General features: G+C 41.2%; 1 protein-coding gene across 1 annotated transcript in view; it reads left to right on the top strand.

Annotated features, from left to right (window-relative positions):
• Nucleotides 1-18,941, top strand: part of camk1b (calcium/calmodulin-dependent protein kinase Ib) — a 38,151-nt gene continuing 19,210 nt past the window's right edge. Inside the window, exons 1-2 of the mRNA XM_069678021.1 lie at nucleotides 1-75; nucleotides 7,118-7,231. Coding sequence (XP_069534122.1) covers nucleotides 7,146-7,231 — 86 coding nt within the window. The 5' untranslated portion in view covers nucleotides 1-75; nucleotides 7,118-7,145. The remainder of the gene's footprint in view (nucleotides 76-7,117; nucleotides 7,232-18,941) is intronic.

Below are 18,941 nucleotides of genomic sequence, written 5' to 3'. Positions count from 1 at the left end.
CTCCGAGTTGGAGAGAGAGACAGACTGACGGACACTGGACTCGGCTGCTGGACCTCACTGACTGCTACATTTCAGGTAGGACTGAAAGCTGACACGCTGTCATGACAAAAAAACTTTTAACTCTGACTCCGTCAAATGGCAAGATAGATGTTGGCGCGTGTTTTTTTGGCAGCTCGTTTTGAAGCAACGTTCAGCTGACGTTTACGGTCGCTTTAACGTACATTCAGGGGACGGGACTTCTGGTTTAAAGGAACTCTTGCAGGAAGCTAAATGACTTTAATACTGTGAGTCGTTTTACTATAAGGTACAATGCTGAAGTTTCTGGCACCCGTCAGTCGCGTTAAGTATAACCCCATTCACATCAACATGACCCAAGTGACTGAAGCTGCAGTTTTAGAGATACTGAAGTGAAAGCTTACCTGTCTATTTATATTTAAAAAAAAATGTACGACGAGTTTGCTTTGTGAATCAGTCATTGTAATTAAGTTCTTTTAAGGCAGTTGTCTGCCCGTCTACCCTACAAATAACTCTCATCTGTGTCTAAAGACAGGCAATAGCAATGTTTTTATTCATCATTACACCAGCAGGTTTTCTCAGTAAACATGAAGGGATGTGTAATTTTCCACTGCTTTAGTATTTTTAGTTTTTACCCCTTCCCTCCTTTTCCTTCCCCATTTCTGTGTCTCTTTCCCTTTCTCTCTCTTCCACTCTCTCAGTCACTGACAGACACACACACCCCTCCTTGCCTCCTCTGTCAGTGGGATGATGTAAGGAGAAGTTAGTCTGCTTATCAATTAATTAACCCACTTTGAGAGGCGATTTATTGTGCGTCACTGACACCAGCTGACCAATCAGACAGTTAGTAAATCTCTCTGTGTTTGCCGGCCAGCCAATGGGTGCAGGGCAGTCGATTGATAGAGGGGGCATGCAGTTTCTGGATAGGCTGGGCAGATTAGTTGGATAGTTTTCTGATTCCCTTAGGAGCTTATGTTGAGAGACGTAGCAAGACCAGAATCAAGGAATCATGAACTGGCTCTCCACGGCTTCCTCTGTGGATCTACCTTTAAATATGTTGCACTTGGCTTGCAAAAGGCGCTCGCTTACCACTGCAAGAGCTCACAGAGTTTGACTCAATGAATCATTGCTATTTGATGAACTAAATGTGTGAATAGAGATTTGTTATGTTTGCTCCTAGCTTCTTTATTTGTGCATATTTTAAATGAGGTCAACACACCTTTCTCTACTTGTCTACAAGTTCCTGCGATACTCCAGGTTTCCAAAGAAACATGCCATTAAGCTTAACAAGGAGAAATGTTGGCAGGTGGAAAAGGGTTACTGTCATTAAGGAATGCATTGTATTGTATCACATTTAATACCTCAGAAGGGTTCTTCCTTTTGCAGCTCTAATACCAACATTTATATTTCACATTGTGTATGTCCCTTTATAAATAAATTAAATACATACATTTTTGTGGCTATGAATGTGCCTGACCTAACGGAGCCCTGCAAAGAAGCAGGGATGCACGATATTGGATTTTTTGCCGATGTCCGATATGCCGATATTTTCCAACCCTTTTTGCCGATTGCCGATGTCAATACCGATACATTAGGCACATGTTTCCACCTAATTGCAGAGAACATCAAGTCTCCCCTGTAGTGGAATTGATATCATGCCTACTCTTATTGTAGTGGTCCACTGGCACATACAGAAATAACATAAAACAGTGCTTTTTAAATGTACACATTCACTGGGCAGTATAAGAAAAGTAAACTTAGGTTATGCACAAAATGCCATATTTATTTGTATGTAACATTTTCTTTCAAATAAATCTGTTATATTCCTACAACTTAGACGGGCTCGGATGCTGAGATTTGTCCTCTCCTCGCATCACCGATGCTGCGCAACCATTGCAAATAGCAACCTTGCTGTCTCTTTCGGAGACCGCAGACTTCTGGCACCCTTCTTCACGCTTGATGGAAGAGGCGCGGTGCATGCAGTGCACGCGCACACTCGCGCCGAGTTAATGTCGTAGCATTACATCAAGCTTTTTTATGCAATCATTGAGCATTTAGGCAGAATTAAAGCGTTGTTATTTTAAGGCGGAAAATATCAGCAGCAAAACAACGTATCTGCCGATGCTGATATGTCGTTTTCAAGCCATAATCTGCAGATACCGATAAGGTGCCGATAATATCGTGCATCCCTACAAAGAAGCAGGAAAATCTAATCATTATAAAAACCATTTGGCTTGTAGTGAATCTGCCTTAATGGGAAGGCAATCTTTGGCATGGCTCAAGTCTTTGTTTATTACTTGGCAGCAGGAGTCCTCACAGTTTTTGAGCTGCTAGGAAAGATGAGCCAAAATCAATATTTGCCAGTGTTTAAAGACAAAAGAGAACCTCCTTGTCAGTGTGTTAGTTTGCCATTTTATCAAGGCACAGTGGACTTGTGCAGAGATGTGTTTGGTCCACTTCTAATTTAACTTCCGGTATGTGTTTGTGATTTAAAATGTGTCTGTTTGATGTTCTGTGCGTGCATGTGCATATAAGTGTTGCTAAAAGTTTTCACACCATTGCAAATTAAATTTCACGCTCAAAGCTCCTAACCACATGTCACTTCGTCACGTTTGACTCTGGCCGTGTATATGTGTGTTTGTGTTTACGTGTGTTTCTTCTGTCCACTGCACATCACAGGAATGGGAAACCAGTGAGTACAGCGGCTCTCTTCTGTGTAAAACCTTAAACGAGGGTGAATGCTGCATGTCACGTACTATACAGGGAATGTGGTCATGGTAGAGTGCATCTCCCTAGCTCAAGCCTCTTCAATCCTGCTGCTTCCTGGGTTTTTTTTCAGCAGCTTATCTTCACCCATTAGCCAAAAGTCATGTCATCAGTGGGCATGGAGGGGCTGTCCTCGCCCTCTACATGCTCACCCGATACCTGCATGTGTCTCTCCTCTATACTCTCCCACATATTGATAAAACGTGCCCCCGTCTGCCCCTGCGTGTCCTGAACTTGAACCTCAATCTGCTGTTTATAGCATTTTCCTGTTTGAAAAACAGTGCCCCTTGCTCAACGTTGACAATGTCATTAAACGTCCCATTACTTGAAAATGTGTTATTTGAAATGTGATGTGAAGATGCCTCATGTAAAACACATACAGTTGTTTGTGAAAGTGCATTTAGATGCATGTTGGTTTCCTGTAGGTTTCTAAAATAAACCATAACCAGTGACAAGAAAAGGTTGCTGCATTCATGGATTTTAAAGGACTTTGATGTTGAGTATCACCCATTCTCAGTGCATGAATTACCATGAATCTCCATGAATCTCCATACGAGCAAGGTGAGATGCTACAAACAAGCAGCGTGAGAGGGTTTTACACTCTTTCTCCAGCTTCTGTGTCCTCAAAACGGGCTAGTGCTGCTGCAGTTATTTTTAACCTAAAGGTTGTTTGTCTTTAAACAGGACACGTGATGTCCTGCTTAAATATTGCTGATCAGGAGACTCAGTAGAGCTGTTATTTTTATTTTTACTTTATCCTTCTTGATACATCTTTTAAAGGAGCAGTCCGCCCCTGGAAAAAGCCACTGTCAGTCAAAGCTGGTGTTCTCTGTAATCGATAGAAGCAATACTATTTGAAATTGGCGACATAGCTGTGGAGAAAGTTGTACAAACAGCTCGTGGTTTAGGCCATTCTACATTCCTACAACACCCAGCGTGCATTGCGCCCCTCCCTCTGAAAGGAACGGCCCAGCAAGAGTGTTGGAGTGAAATACTACCGTTTTCCAGTCAAGGATATTGCTCGCTGCAGGAAATGGCTCAAAGCGACACAGAATCTGAAATACTGTACGTTGAGAATATACCGGTGAATCTTCAGGTCTGCAGTCTACATTGCAAACCTGACGATTCTGAACGAGACATGACATCGGAGGCGGGCGTCCTAGATTGAGGAAGTGTAGTTTAGCAAGGTCCCTGGCCTCCGCCAGGTGACGCATTTTACGTCGTCTGGCGGAGGTTTTCCAGGGCCCATTGGAGAAGTAGATTTTTTTTCCTGCCATAATGGCATTAGCTCCTCATAATAGCATGATAGGACTGAGGTTTAAAATCGACGAACTGGCCCTTTAATATATAGTATACAAATCACTTTTTAAAAATCTTCTCTTCAAAATCAAACTATATGGGAAAAAATCCCCTTTTTGTCACAGATACTGTCCTGTATGTCTTTTCTTTTTTCATCAGTACGTGTTGACGTGTTCCAGATGATTTTTCCATGAAAACATTGAGGGTAAAAAAAATCATGCTCTGTAATGGATCCTCAATATCCAAAGAAAGAGCCTGGTGTCAAGTTAAAGATGTACTCAGGACTAGAGTTACAGTCTGCTGTGTATTGTTTGTTTGTCCCCTGACAGTCGTGATAAGACTTGAGGAACAGACGCTCCAAAAAAGACAGGTTTACCGGCAAAGCTTTTACACAAATTTTACTGGACTTCCTCTTTACTGCTTCCCCAAAGCACATTACTTTGCGTGCTGTTGTTACATGCCTAATTTAGTGAAACTTCCTTTTACCCCAGTTGCTTTAAATGGCATGCAAAATGCAATGGAGGAAACGATGAATGACTGAGATGTAGATTTAAATGTTCAACTGTTCCTTGGACTTATGCTCATATTGTTCAGTAAGCCAGATTTTACCTCAATCCAGTAGTGGAACATTTTTTTCGTGGCTAAGTAAAGTGAATAAATAAGGCGTTTAAAATCATACAGCACCTCCTCTCTGGTCAAACAGAAGCATACCTACTGTTAATACTGTATGTATGCCTGATCAGGTTGCTGCCTCATGTGTGTGATGTAACCTTCTAATCAATATTCAGTAGCCACACACCGGATGTGCATATTTTTATACTCATATCACCCTGCAGCCAGCATCAAAGTGACCAGAATAAATCCCACCTTAGCCGCCACCTGCCATTAGACACTAAAGCAATTCAGAGACTCAGATACCATAGCAGCTCCTTTGGGTTTCCATGACAACAGGTATGAAGCCGACTTCTGACATTAGTGAAGGCAGCAGGAGGACCGAGACTTTGTGTTTCTGTGTGTGTGTGTGTGTGTGTGTGTGTGTGTGTGTGTGTCTTTTAATGCTACTAATACACACAATTTAGCCTTTAAATGGGTTGACTCCTGATAGTGAAATTATTAACCGTGCTATCATATTGTCTTGAACAAAACAGCTCTACAACCTACAACAGTATTGTTGCATCATCTGTAGACAGACTGTGAAGTCGTCAGACAGGCAGCAGGAACAGAGAGGAGGGAGGCATGCTGATATGAACAGGGCTATTTTAGTCCTTCAGGTCTCGAGTTAAAGGCACTTTCTGGGTTTAGAGGAAGATAGCTGTGAAATCAGGATCCTCTTTATGGTGCAGACAAACATCTGCATGTTAACTTCTTCTTAAAAAAGAATTAACATTGTTCCTTTTTTTTCTGACTCTTATGGGCGGGAATGTTTTTAGAATCTATAGCTTGGATATTTAATTTGGCTCACTTCACTCAAGCTTAGTTCAAGATATAATCTCGAACATTTTTTGTAAATAAATGTTTGTTAAGTCACTATCTATCGCCGAATGAGGTAACACAATGGTGATTGAGCCTGTGGCCCACTGATGAAAGCCTTTGTATTTGCAGTATATAGTATTATTATGGACTGGGTGTCGCATTTTCCATCACCCAGCAGTGGTTGGTCTGCCATAGAGGGTAGGCGGAGCTAAGCGGCTGCGTCTCCGGTCTCTGCAAGTGTTGCGAGTAAACAGTAATCTACTATGGCTGAACAAACAAAGACAAGATCGATGACTACAGATACAACTGCAAAAATAAGTGCCATCAAAGAAAGAAACTAAGAAAACTATCCAACGAAAAAGAAACAAATTCGAGGAAAATCAAGAGTTACAACCGTAACAAATGGAGCCAACCGTGGACGTCTGGTTAAATTGGGAAGCGTGGTCCTTCATTTACTGTTTATCACCAAAGAGAATGAAACTGATATATTTGCAATAACATCTTTAAGTTGCATTACATACAAGCTGTTATTTCACAGACTGCTAAATTTAGCTCCTTTAGGACAGTGTGTGTCTTCAGACATCCTATAGTTTGTCACACTACTGTTAGTTGAACAATATTATTGTTACAGCAAGTAGGCACGAGGGAAAATCCTTTGCTTCTTGTTCATATAGGAATTTGTCAACCTTAGTTATGTGACCAGCATCCACAGCACAGCTCACAACCACTGCTTTAAGCAGGTCTGACAGCTCAGCTGCACAAGAATAGGAACCGCTGTATTTGTTTGTAGACTGAACTTCAAGTTTACTTATTAACCTAAAAGATATGACTTTTACCCTGCCCTACCATAAATCCCACTCTAGACCATAAAGATACTTAAACACGACTGCAGGACAAAACTTTTCTTTGCTGGTGGGAATAAAAAGATGTTCTCTACGTTGAGATCGAATCCTGTACACTGTGTGCCATGTTCAAAATAACCACAGCTTTTGAATGACGCTGCCGCACCCTGAAGTATAGATGCAGGAGTCACATTAACATAGATGATCCAGTGACAAGGCACTCTATAGTGGATCAAATGCAGCCTGTGCCTGTGTTCAATACCCCTGTGTTATGTGATATGTTTTGTGTGTGAAAATACTTGTAGAGGAAGAAGCAGGGTTTACCACATTCTTTAGTCATCTGAGACACCGTCTCTTTGTCGAGCTGGTTGTAAAATTGTCACTGTTTAGGTTAGTGCAGCTCCCAGCCTGAATGTGTGAATTAGGACTTATCCTTTTACATCATGACATTTACCCAAATCCCAGCTGTAACAACACTCGGACAAAGACAGCAATGAAACCTACCTCTGTGTTTGATAGGTGCTTTACAAATATACCTGACTGTCCTTACACAATTGGTCAGATGTGTGGTATAGTTATTCCACTATTGGAGTTACAAATCCTGTAATATATTCCCTTGAATACAATCAACCATATAAACAAAGTGAGCAGCACTGAGCATGGCAGTTAAACTGTTGGCGTTAATAAGCATTTCCTCCTTTCCTCTTCTTCTTCTCCTCCAGCATTGTTTTAGACCGTAACAACAAGAAGATGCCGCTCGGTGACGACTGCCATGCCTGGAAAAAGAAGACCACTGATGTGAGGGATCAGTACGACTTCAAAGAGGTCCTGGGAACGTAAGTGTCGCAGATTCAACAGCAAAAAAACAAAACCGCTCATGTTTCAGCTTTGCATGATGGCTTCTTCACACACTGCGAAACATTTGAATACATGGGTGTGGGTTTGTCCACTTTTAATGGGACATTTAATATTAGCTGTTCTCTCAGATGGACAAAAGACTGATGCAAGTATTTTTGAAGGAAAGTTTGGCTACACGATGACTGAATATTTGCTTAGGTGTTATTGGATCTGAATTTATTACTGTGAAACTCGCCTCCTCACAAGGTTTTTGTTTACTCTGTCAATGTGACACTGTTTGAAGTGTTATTATGTGGTGCTGCTCCAGTCAATATTCATATATAAACAGCTTGATGCCTAATCAGACATGACAGGCTCACAAGTTATCCAGAAGTGGAGCTAGCTGCACACATGTGCATGGCCAGGTATACTAGACTTACTGTGTCAGCTTTAGTAGTTTAATGACTCTAAACCAATCTGCTCACGACACGATAGGTTAAGGGGCACAGACAAGTTTGTACTAATGCAGACCAGTGAGGTTTAGTATTTGTTTTGGCGTGACATTTTTTTTAACACCACCTTTAAAGCAACTCAGACAGTCAGACCTGCTGGTAAACATTTATCCAGTAAACCATTGTGTGTGCAGGAGTTGTCTGCAGGATGTGACACGTTTGTTTGGGCAAAACTCCAAACACAATTTCTCTGGAAAACCAAAAGGATGAATCGGGAGTGTACAGTGTGTGCAGTCTAATGCTGTTTAATTCAATAACCTTGCAGTTATTTCTTTTGTAATAAAACAGCACTCCTTTTTGTGATACATCTTTGAGAACCTCGTTATGTTCACACGCTTAATATACCTCTCGGACACAGCGTCAACAAACCAGCCGGCAATTATTACACAGAGAGGCTGATGGCTCTGCATGTAAATGATTGTACACAGAACTTTAGAGAACACCTCTTAAGGAAATGCCGTTCACAATGAAAGAGCTCCACTCAATATACAGCTGCCATAAAATACTGTGGAGTTAAGTCAACACCTTTGACACTGAGGGTGAACACGAACGCTTCGCAAAGATAGGCGTTATTGCTCGGCTGCTGGATCAGGTTACATCAGATTGTAGAGCTTGTACAGGAAACTATGACCTCTCAAGGATCTCCCATACGAATCAAAGTGACACCATACTCTTAGGCCTAATATTAAACAATAATAGATAATCCTGTTGTACCTGTACTTGAGGTCAAACTAGTCAAACTTCTTAGTTGAATATCCGCGTTTTTGTTGCTCACGTCCAAAAAAACATGCACAAAGAGTCTTTACAGTGTTTGCACTATTTTACTACACATGAGCTCTACCCTTGGATTGTAGCTTCTCTGTCTTTCACAGTGTTTATGTCTGCATATCTGGCGAGTGTGAGACATTCGGGGAGGGGGTGGGGCTGTTTTTTTTACTGTAAGGGATGAGTGTATTTTTATTTTAAGGACAAGGACAAGTTGAGTCTATGTGAGGAGGCACATCTGTCTGTTTTTTTTGCCTCAGTGTATGATAGCGCTTGGCTTGTTACAGGACTTTGGCAGCATCAGCTGTACTTACTGGGCAGAGGAATACTGTCGGGGTATTTTGTCCTGACTTCTGTCCGATGTGTCTGTCCGATGTCTCCCTGTTTGCTGTTCTGCTTTACTTGGTATTAGAAACTTAAACATCTAAACTTTGGAGAACATTATGTGCATTGTCACAGCATATGTGTGTGTGTGTCCTCTTGAGTTCCTCCAGGGGTTAACTCCTGTGTTGTGAACGCTCCTGCTTTCCATCCCGAGTGAAGCGTTCGTCCGACTCTTCCAAACTGTCGGAGGCACTTTGGACTCTGTTTGTTCTCAGAGATAGATTGCACCGAGAGTAGCCAGCAGCTGAACGTAACTCTTAATCCTTAGTACTTTGTTTGTTATATAATCCTCCATCATGGATGCTGAGAGTCACAAGACAGAATGTTTAGGCAAGGTGTGTCACTTTTTACACACACCCACATCCTTGTTGGTCCAGGATGATGTTGTGTGAACACCTTGTGAACCAAGGTGAAACCTAAGCTTGTTTTTGTTACGTTTAAGAAACCATCCGCAGGCTCTTTAGTCACTGATGTAGAGAGAGCTGAACACTATTGTAAGCACATAATGACAAGGACTTAAAATCTAAAGTAAGTCAACCACAGTAGTCAGAGAAGCTGTTTGGCCACTTCCCCTTTTTCCTGTGTATCTCTCCGATAAACACTCTCATAACGAGGTCCAAAAAGAGGTGCAGGGGTTCAGCGATCAGATGCTGAACCAGCCTTATTTAGCCTTTGTAGCAGTATCTGTAATGTTATATATATATATATATATATATAAAAAGTGAGATATTCTGTTCAGGTAAATATTGCAACATCAAGCCACTTTAAAGATGTATAAGAACAACTGACATGAAAATATTTCCCCCTCCTTTCACCCCTCTCATTGTCTCCCCTCCAGTTTTCCACCTGCCCTCTGTCTGCCGCTGAGCTTGTTTATGGAGAGATCACCAGCTCACCGCATCACTCAGCTGCATGCCACATTCGTTTGCCATTGCTGGATTGTTGTCTTGGTAACAACAGGGAACACTTTCCATAAGGGACTCAAACAGTCACTATGGAAACAAAGTTTTTTGATTTGCTATTAATAATCCTCACCGGGCGCATATGTGTGTGTTGTGCGAGGAATAAACTCGCTGTGTCTTTTAGAAGAAAACACACACATACAGGCAGATCTGTCGAATTTAAATCATGTCTCGCTCTTATTTTGAACATGAAGGGAATCAAATGTAGATGCTGATCACATGGCAAACTTAAAACGTCTAACTTTCCAGAATATTGTAGAGAATACTTAAAAAACAGTATTATGCAGTCTCAAAACGGCGTACTTTGCAGCATATTAGTAGAAGTTATTAAGAAAAACTGTATTAAAATGTGATCCTGCATGCAAAGTTAAAAACTCATTATGTTGTTTCTATTTTTAGATGTACACTCATAAATGCGTTTTAAGTGCATGTGAAATATGACAAATAGTTCTTATTACTTCTTTAAAAATAACCGTGCACTCATACAAAAGGCATTAATGGTTCTGTGCTGTGAATCTCCAGCTGCCGCCACATGTCTTTGCAATCAAAACAGATGGGAATTAATAATGCACAAGCAGGCAACCGCACTTTGACTGTAATCAACTCAAATCCTCTTTAGCTCTCCTTCTTTTCTCATTCCTCTGACTTACGTTAATCTATTCCTCTCTTTCTTTCTCTCTTGTCTTCCTGTTTTTATTTTTATCCAACCCAACCCAACAAAAACCACATGCCTGCTGTCAGAAATCCAGCTCCATTTTGGCTCCCTAACCCTCTCACCTGCTCTCTGCTTTCATAGGGATCCTTGTGTTCAGCATAAGAGCTAAGTCTTCATAGTTATTTTTAATAAGACATGGTATTCAGTAGGGATGGGTCATGAATTTTGAATATTTGAACAGTCATTAAAAAAATGTGTAAAGTTTTATCTCATATTCGTTCTGTAGTTGTCCTAGTCCGAGAGCACAAGCACAACAACAGTTTTACTGGAGGGGTCAATATCTTGGTTTTCCAACTTGTTGTACTGGAACGCAGTCAACTCGAGTGTGACGTCATTCCCAGCTCCAAATTCCGACTTCCGAGGTAAATGGAACGCCCTGTAATTACCTGGGTCTGCTGCAGAGTAATTCGACCCGGGTCTGAATGTTGATTGTAGCCTTTCCCATTAGGCAAAAAGGCCGGGTGTTCGATGGTGTTAGTGTTTTTTTTGACCAGTGGGAAAGGGCTTTATGTAGGGAAGATGCACAGTTTATTATACCCTGTGTTTTAATGGCATTTTTTTCAGTACACACTTAAAACCAACAGAGGTGTGAAAAAGTAAACGCTCTCTCTCTTCTTATGTGTTTGCACGGTTGGGGGAGGGGCGATCTTTAAAGAAAAGTTGAATAATTCCCAGTGAATATTGAACAGTATTTTAGTTTGAAATACCCATCCCCAGTATTGAGACAAATCACAATATACTCTCACAATTACATTGTTTATTTAATTAAAAAACCTCAATTTTACAACCATTTGCAATACCAAAACTAGCTCTGTTTACAAACACAAATCAGAGATGTAAGTTAAATCATATTTATACTCCGTACAAACTAAAAAAGCCATCCAGACCTTGTTCTTGGAATGTTTTGATTCCCTTGGCTTCTGCGGCGCTTTCCTTGGCTGTATTTCAAACACTGACTCCCCTGCTCTCTCTCACATATGTTGTTCAGTATGTCATCATTCAAACCTGGCAGATTATGGATTCACTGGTCCAATAAGGGGAATTTGTTATTTCTTTATAAATGCTGCAATTCTGTAACGTGACAGCAGGGACTTTTTTTTGCATTGTACGAATTCTATTCATTTTTATCTTGAACAGCTTGTGGATGAAGTCTGTAGGAACATTGTTTAGAATATTTGAACCATTAACATGATATGATATGTTGCTGAAGACCCTACAAAACTATACAAATCAGAACAACAAACAGCAGCTCTTTTATTGTTGTTGTTGGGGATATTCGTCATCGTTTCCACGCTCAGAGAGGTTTTCTCTAATGATGACTAACTGCTCGTATGGGCCATGTTTCCATTTTAAAGTCTGCACTGGTTCTCATGCCGTGAGCAGCAAGAGGGGAAATTCTCTGCATTTTCTGCCCAGAATACATTGCAAAACACAGAGTGGATAGAGCAACAAGCGACTGGGCATGGGAGGAAGTGGAGGGCGAGTGTAAGGGAGCGTGGTGTAATCATCTAAAATCATTACGGCTGATGGATTGGCCCTCGCCTGTTTCTCTCACTCAGGTCGAAGAGTGACCCAGTACCCTGCCCTCGCTGGTTGTATGATCAGCTGTGGGCCACGATTTATTTGGAAAGAGGGATGTGTGTTTGGGTGAGCCAGAAAGAGGGAAGGGCAAAGGGTGAACAACAGCAACAACACCTGTTTTGGTCTCGTATGTTTATGAGCAAAAAAGTTTGACTCAAGAAAAAGTTGCGTATGTCTTTCCTCTTTCTCTGCTCGCCTCTGAATGAACACATAGCACCCATTCATCATCACACATCCTGTTCTTTCTACAAAACAACAAGCCCTCTTTCCCATGCCATGTTATTTTTGTTTTTGACCGAAGAGCTCTCATTAAAAACGTTCTCAGGCATTTTTTTTTGTTGCATGTTGTTTTATTAGTCCAGTATGCTCAGGCTCTGTTTGAATGGGATTTTTTTACATGCTTTAAATGTGTCAGAATCACTGATAATCCACCTAGATGTTGTTGTTTAGTGATACACACATTATAGTCCGGTTAAAAGAGGAACCTTTTGCTCCACTTGTTCCCTCTGTGCTACATTACACAGGTTTTAAACTGCTTTAGGGCTCTGAGGGCTCTCTGCTTTGAGTGGAAAGGTTCAATAACTCCACACTCATTGGTGTGTGTGTGTGTGTGTGTGTGTGTGTGTGTGTGTGTGTGTGTGTGTGTGTGTGTGTGTGTGTGTGTGTGTGTGTGTGTGTGTGTGTGTGTGTGTGTGTGTGTGTGTGTGTGTGTGTGTGTGTGTGTGTGCGTGCGTGCACTTGTATGAGCTGATGCATTTCTGAAAGACACGTGTGGGATGTGTTAGCATGCATGCTGGTTCTTTACTGGAAATTAAAATGTTTCCTGCTGACTAGTTTTCTTGATGATGAAGGGTTTTAGTCTGCTAGTGAGCTAAAGTTAGCGACAGCTTAGTTGGATGCTGAGCTAGCCCAACCAAAGAGTGTTGGAGACTTATTTTTAACCTGAAACTGCTTTTTTCAATAATTCAATAATCAGATCTGCTTGTTTTTGGAGAAGTGGAGGCCTCTGCAGTTATTTGGCTCCCAGTAAACCTGTTGGAGCAAGAGCACTGAGGGAATCGTAACATAAAAACAGGCTTAGCACCATCAAACAAGCTAGTAGCAGCTCTGCTCCCAGACCCCCTTGACTTCCTGTGTCTGAAGAAGAAGAACGTTGGAGAAACACTTGATTTTAATGTGAAACTGCTTAATTCAGTGTTTTATTCACAAAGTTAATTGGTTCAAACAGAAGCACATTACTCCACTTCTTGCTGAACTTCACTGGTTACCAGCACATTTTAGAATAGATTAGATTTTAGCGCTTGTTTTTAAAACCGTACGTGGTCAGGCAGGCAGCACCTTATATTTTCGATCTGTTAACTTTTTACGTGCCTGATGGCTGTTTGAAATCCTCTGGCAGCAGGAACTTCCTGAATCTCTCCTTGTAACTAAAGGTGACGGGGCCTCCCCCAAGCTTTGGAAAATCCCTGCCAGAGGATCTCAGATTAGCTAAGTCATTGTCCTCTTTTAAACTGAAGACTTTCTTTTATCTTAGGGCCTTCTCTTAACTGGTGTGCTTTTTTATTTATTTATGGTTAGTAAGGTTATTTTAACATCTTAATATCTTTTTTCCGCCTGTTTTTACTCCTTGTATTTTAATGTCCGCCTGTGAGGCACCTTGTAACTTTGGTTTTTAAAGGTGCATTATAAATACAGTTGTTATTATTATAAAACTCTAACTGTTAAAAACCTTGTTCGTAAAGGAAACTGATGGGTCTGAAAGTTCACCTGCTGCCATGCTGTTGCTCCTGCCTCGGTCTGTGTTCAGTGACGCAGCTAAAAAACACAGTGCACGTCAAATTGTTGCCTTTAGATGACACCCCTTCAACCCTCTATCTTTCTCTTAAATCTCACTGTTTTCACAATTCAGCAAACAAAAAAGCACCTTAACACAGAGAGCTCTGTATATGCAGCTTACGTGCCGAGGACTCTGCATCCCTATTGTTAAACTTCATTTGCTTCCTTGCTGTGATGCCTATCTTCTTGATTTCCAGATAGTGAGTAGGAAAAGTACGTATCGCCCAGTCATCATTCTGTGTCAGCTACAATTCTAACATCTTATTGATGTTACGCACAGCGAGGAGACCAGAAATGAGATTTGAGCAAATTTTAGCCCAGACTGTCTTTTTAGTTGCTATTTTTGTCCCTTTTTCATTATTCAGTGTTTGTATGCGCAGCCAGAATCAAATGAATTCAAACTGGTGATTAACAAAGTAGTTGAGAAGAAAGGGAAAGAGCCACCTTCATGGAGCAGATGAGTCTCCCAGCATGAGAGCTGTCCCACTTCATCTATTTTTCATCTCCCTCCATGCCTCTCTCTTTCTGTCTCTGCACTTACTCTCCCTCTCTGCTCATCATTTACTACTGATCACCATATTTATCCCTTTGTATTCTCTTCTCTTTCTCCCTGCTTTGCTTTTCTTATCACTTCTTTTGTCATTAGGGTTTGATAGTGTCTAAGCTGCTGGATGAGAGCTAAGACCTTCCTTCATTATACGGTGCCCTGCGGATCTCAGAGCGCAGGACAACATGTTACGGTGTCTGCCCTTGTTATTCCGTCTCAGCCACTGCTAAGACTGTACAGGAGTAATGAGTAAGGCCTGTGGCATGCTACTCTCTCTCTCTCTCTCTCACTCTCTCGCTCTCTATAGTCATGGGCTACTCATGTCTTCTCTCTGCATCTTTTTAAACTCAGCTCTCAGATATTATTTGCGTGCAGATGCCCTTCTGGTCACCTTTTAAGCTGTCGAGCATTGTCCAAATACATCACAGCAATGAAAATAAATCAGCTTCTGAGACCCAATCAGATTTATGATGCAACTCTGGCAATCTAAGCGATGAGAGTTTATCCCTTCTTTTGAAAAGTGACAACTTGGGACTGTTTCCAACTCCCAGCCCAATCCTGAAAATCCATCCCCGCTTATGGCACCCTCAGCCCTTCAGCCCCGGCCTGACCTAATTCAAACAGAAGCCTTGGTCTCAGCATAGAACAGCTCAGCATGGCATAGCCTGCTGCTCCTGGAATACACACGCACCAACACGCGCACACACAGACACACATGTATGCCCACTGTCTGGCCCACTTATGAATCCCCATGTGCTCACAGCAATATATCCCCTCTAACAATTCTAACTACAGGCATGTCATGTCCATCTTCCCACAGTCACTCTTCATTGTTATAATCCCTTATTTCCCATAACCCTCTTCATGACAAGCTGTCCACATATCAGCACACTGGCTTCAGAACACTTTCCCATTGCTTTTTAGCTCTTAGGGAGCCGTAGGGAAGCTTTGCTTTGAAGCTTGATTACAAATCACTACGGTTTGGTAAGGGATATTTGGCCTCATGCAGCAACAGTCTTCTAAATTTCTCTTAATTTTCTGTGAAGAGAAAAAATAAGAGAAGTCAAGTCAAGTTTTTTTGTAATTAGCATAGGTAACGGCCTTTAAACACTATATAAGGGCAGGTGCGTGTTGTGCCATGTGCAAATCGGGCACAAGGAGAAGATGAAATGCCACAGAAAAAGGGTAGTAAGAAGAAGAAGAAGAAGAACTACAGCTGTAGCCAAACGGAAGTACTTCTTTTAAATCAACTAAAACAAAGTAAACATGTCATCTTCCAGAGCGTAAGTAGTGCCATTCTGTATAGATCTGTGATGCTGTGAATGCCGTGTCGAGGGACGCACCATTACTGAAATGAAAGTGGTTTGATATAAAGATGGAAGCAGTAACGCGTATTGCTCAAGCCCAGCGCTCCATGGCGACAACTGGAGGATGACAGGAGGAGGTGGTGATCTCGGGAACAGACCAAAGAATCCAGGAAATAATTGGAGAGGTGGCAGTGACAGGAAATTGATTATCAAGACACAAATAAAAATCCAAGGGATATCATGTTTCTAAGGTGTGCAGTCAGATGCTCCACTCGACAGTGATGCTCCGGGTATGTCAGTTTCTGAAGCCCCCGACACAGACGAAGATCCACTGCCGGGCACATCAGGAACTCCAATCATTATAATTCCCCTACAAACATAAAGTCATCTAAATTTGATTATATGATGCATTTTTTAAGTTTCTCAACTGTTTTTTTTTCTTATCTTGGTAAGAGTGCTCTCCACCAACCGTAAAACTTTGTCTTACCTAAGAGGAGAGCAAAAATAAGAAAACATTGGTGAAAAAAATTGTGTACAAGATCAAAAGTAAGACATTTTTTCGTGTATCGCTTCTTGCATGAGGCCCAATGTCTTTTAAAGTTTGTGTGTCCAAAGGATTCCCTTCTTTAAGTGGACTTAAAACAATGCAGAGCGGCATCTATTCTAGAGCACTTGAGGTGGCATTAATTGAGCTAAGCCTTCTAAGCGGCTAATTTGTTGGCACACAATTGCTAACACCACGGAGCAACACTACCCTCCTTTGGTGTTTTCAGCCGCCTGATAGTCAAACATTTGCTCTGCATTTAGCTGCAATTCTGTCTCGACAAACTCCTGAGCAAAATGTTTGTCTTTAGCGACTGAGATTTTTCAACATTTTTTAGAAGCGAATTCCTAAGTATGTCCGACAGGGTTTTTTTTTGCTAAATGACTGACCTGCTGCTGGAATTAACTAGTTAATTGACAGAACATGATACCAGAACAATGAGCTAAATATGGCGAAGAATGTGTGAAGAGATGCAGAGTGGATTTTTTCTTTACTAGAGCTTCTTTCCACTTATAGTTCTGACTCAAACTAGGTCACAAATTTTGTTACTATCCCAAGCAGTTAAGAGAGTTCAAGCTAAGATCCTGCCACACGCTGGTCATTAACAAAGTCAAAACTGTTCAACACATATAGATTTTGAAGGTTATTTGCGCTACAAATAACGTGTAAAAGCAGATGTTGTTAATAGTTCATGGTATCTGATGTACACACCAGATGTCCAAATGTAAATTGTTAGTCATTTCCACATTCAGATTTACAGATGGACGGAAGTGTTTGTGAGAAAGAGTGGGCGCAAAGGTCGAAATCCAGCCCCCATTTAAAAACTGAAAACGGCACACAAGCATGCGAGAGGCGATCTTTATCTGAAGGTACTTCACTGCCACCCGTACAGCTCTATATGCTCACATTTCTGTCCGTGCTCCTGACTCTTCCTCTCTGTGAGACATATTTTTCAGTGCACTGAAGTCGTCAGCCAGCGCTCACAGTTACTTTCAGTGAGTCACCGCAGCACCATGGCAACGCTCATATTAAAGGATAATTAAGATGAAAGTGAACGAAACCTGGTGAGACGGCGGTTTGTTTTCTGATAAAAGCTGAATAGATGTGTCCCCTCTTATTTTATAGTTGTGATATTTTTTATGTAATAGGATCAATTTTCAACTTTCAGCACAATCAAAGCAACAATCACAGCACATGGATGTTTATAGGAACACACAGCATTAAAGCCTACGTCAAAGTGCTTCAGCAGCAGTATACTGTTCTGTCATCAGCACAAATTGAACAAATGTCGTCTTTTTTATTTTTTACTGTCTTAACACAGATATTTGGAAGCACAGCAACATGTCCAATATTTTTTGTCAAGTCCAATATTCACACTTCTGTTTTTTACCAACTCAAGGGGGAAATCTGGTATAGCAGCTTAAAGACCAGCTCCAGTGATATTTTAAGACGTATAAAATGCTCTGCTTGAAATAATAAATTGTGTCAGATATGTTTTTTTCAGCATTTAATTACCTTGTAAAAATCCTCCCAAAGCATCTCCTCTGTCTCCCTCATTATAAAGTCCTTAATCTGGTCCCCGCCCACTATGCAAGTTTCCAACCAGCCCCTCTATCACAAAAACAAAACACGTCTGCCATCGTTAAGTCGCAAAACTTTAAAACTTAGCCAGCTTGATATGTAGTAATTAGTTGGCTCCTTAGGTTTGTGACGTCTCAAACCTGCCAATCTGAAAACGTGTTGTTCAGCCTGTCCTTGGGGGGGGGTCTTTAATACTAACTATATTCAGGAGGTTGTCACTAGATTTTTTTCTAGTTTGATGCCTGGCAGTTAGTGGACAGTGTACAGTTACCCCTTTGACAAAGCACGCAGTCATTTAATCCACGGAGTTTTGCTCCTTTAAGGTCACATCTTTTCACATAGAGAAACAAAATTGAATTATTATGAGCTTACAGTTTTGAATTTCCCTTTATTAATCAAAAAAATATGCTCCAAGTAATGTATCAGAGAATGAAATCTAGCTCATCGTGGTTGCTTACACTAAGTTGTAATGCACTATGTTGTGTTGTGGTTTTACAGATCTTTGTGTTTGGACGGCCCACAGAGCAAACATGGTCTTTCTATGTTTTTGGGCCAGTATCTCAGTTGGGCATCTCTCAGCTCTGATTGGACCAGATGGTCCTTCCCTATGTCCCTCCGACCTTTCCACAGTCACCATTTTGTCGTCAGCTTTTCTACCTTTTTCACCATCTTCTCAGCAGGAGACAGATGGCCCGATTGTTTGGAGCAGTAAAAACGTGGGATTAATATGTGAAAAAAAAACATGGCAGAGAGTCAAGGAAGCTCTGTGTTCTCCAAACACCTCAGCGTACGAGGAAGAAAACATGTTCATAAAGAGAGAAAGGACTGAAGGACTGAAAATGTGATTATTGTAAAAGTGGCAGTGATAATTAAAAATATGTTTATAGTAGGAGATGTACCCACGGCCTTCTATAGTGGTTTGCAAGTACATGTTAGCATTTATGCTTTGTGCCTGTGTGTGTGTGTGTGTGTGTG

Source organism: Semicossyphus pulcher, unplaced genomic scaffold (assembly GCF_022749685.1).
Source record: "Semicossyphus pulcher isolate SPU_LCO1_2020_fin unplaced genomic scaffold, fSemPul1.0.p SCAF_3, whole genome shotgun sequence".
NCBI classification, from domain to species: domain Eukaryota; kingdom Metazoa; phylum Chordata; class Actinopteri; order Labriformes; family Labridae; genus Semicossyphus; species Semicossyphus pulcher.
The sequence above is the reverse complement of the archived record's forward strand: the minus strand, read 5'-3'. Positions and strand labels throughout refer to the sequence as shown.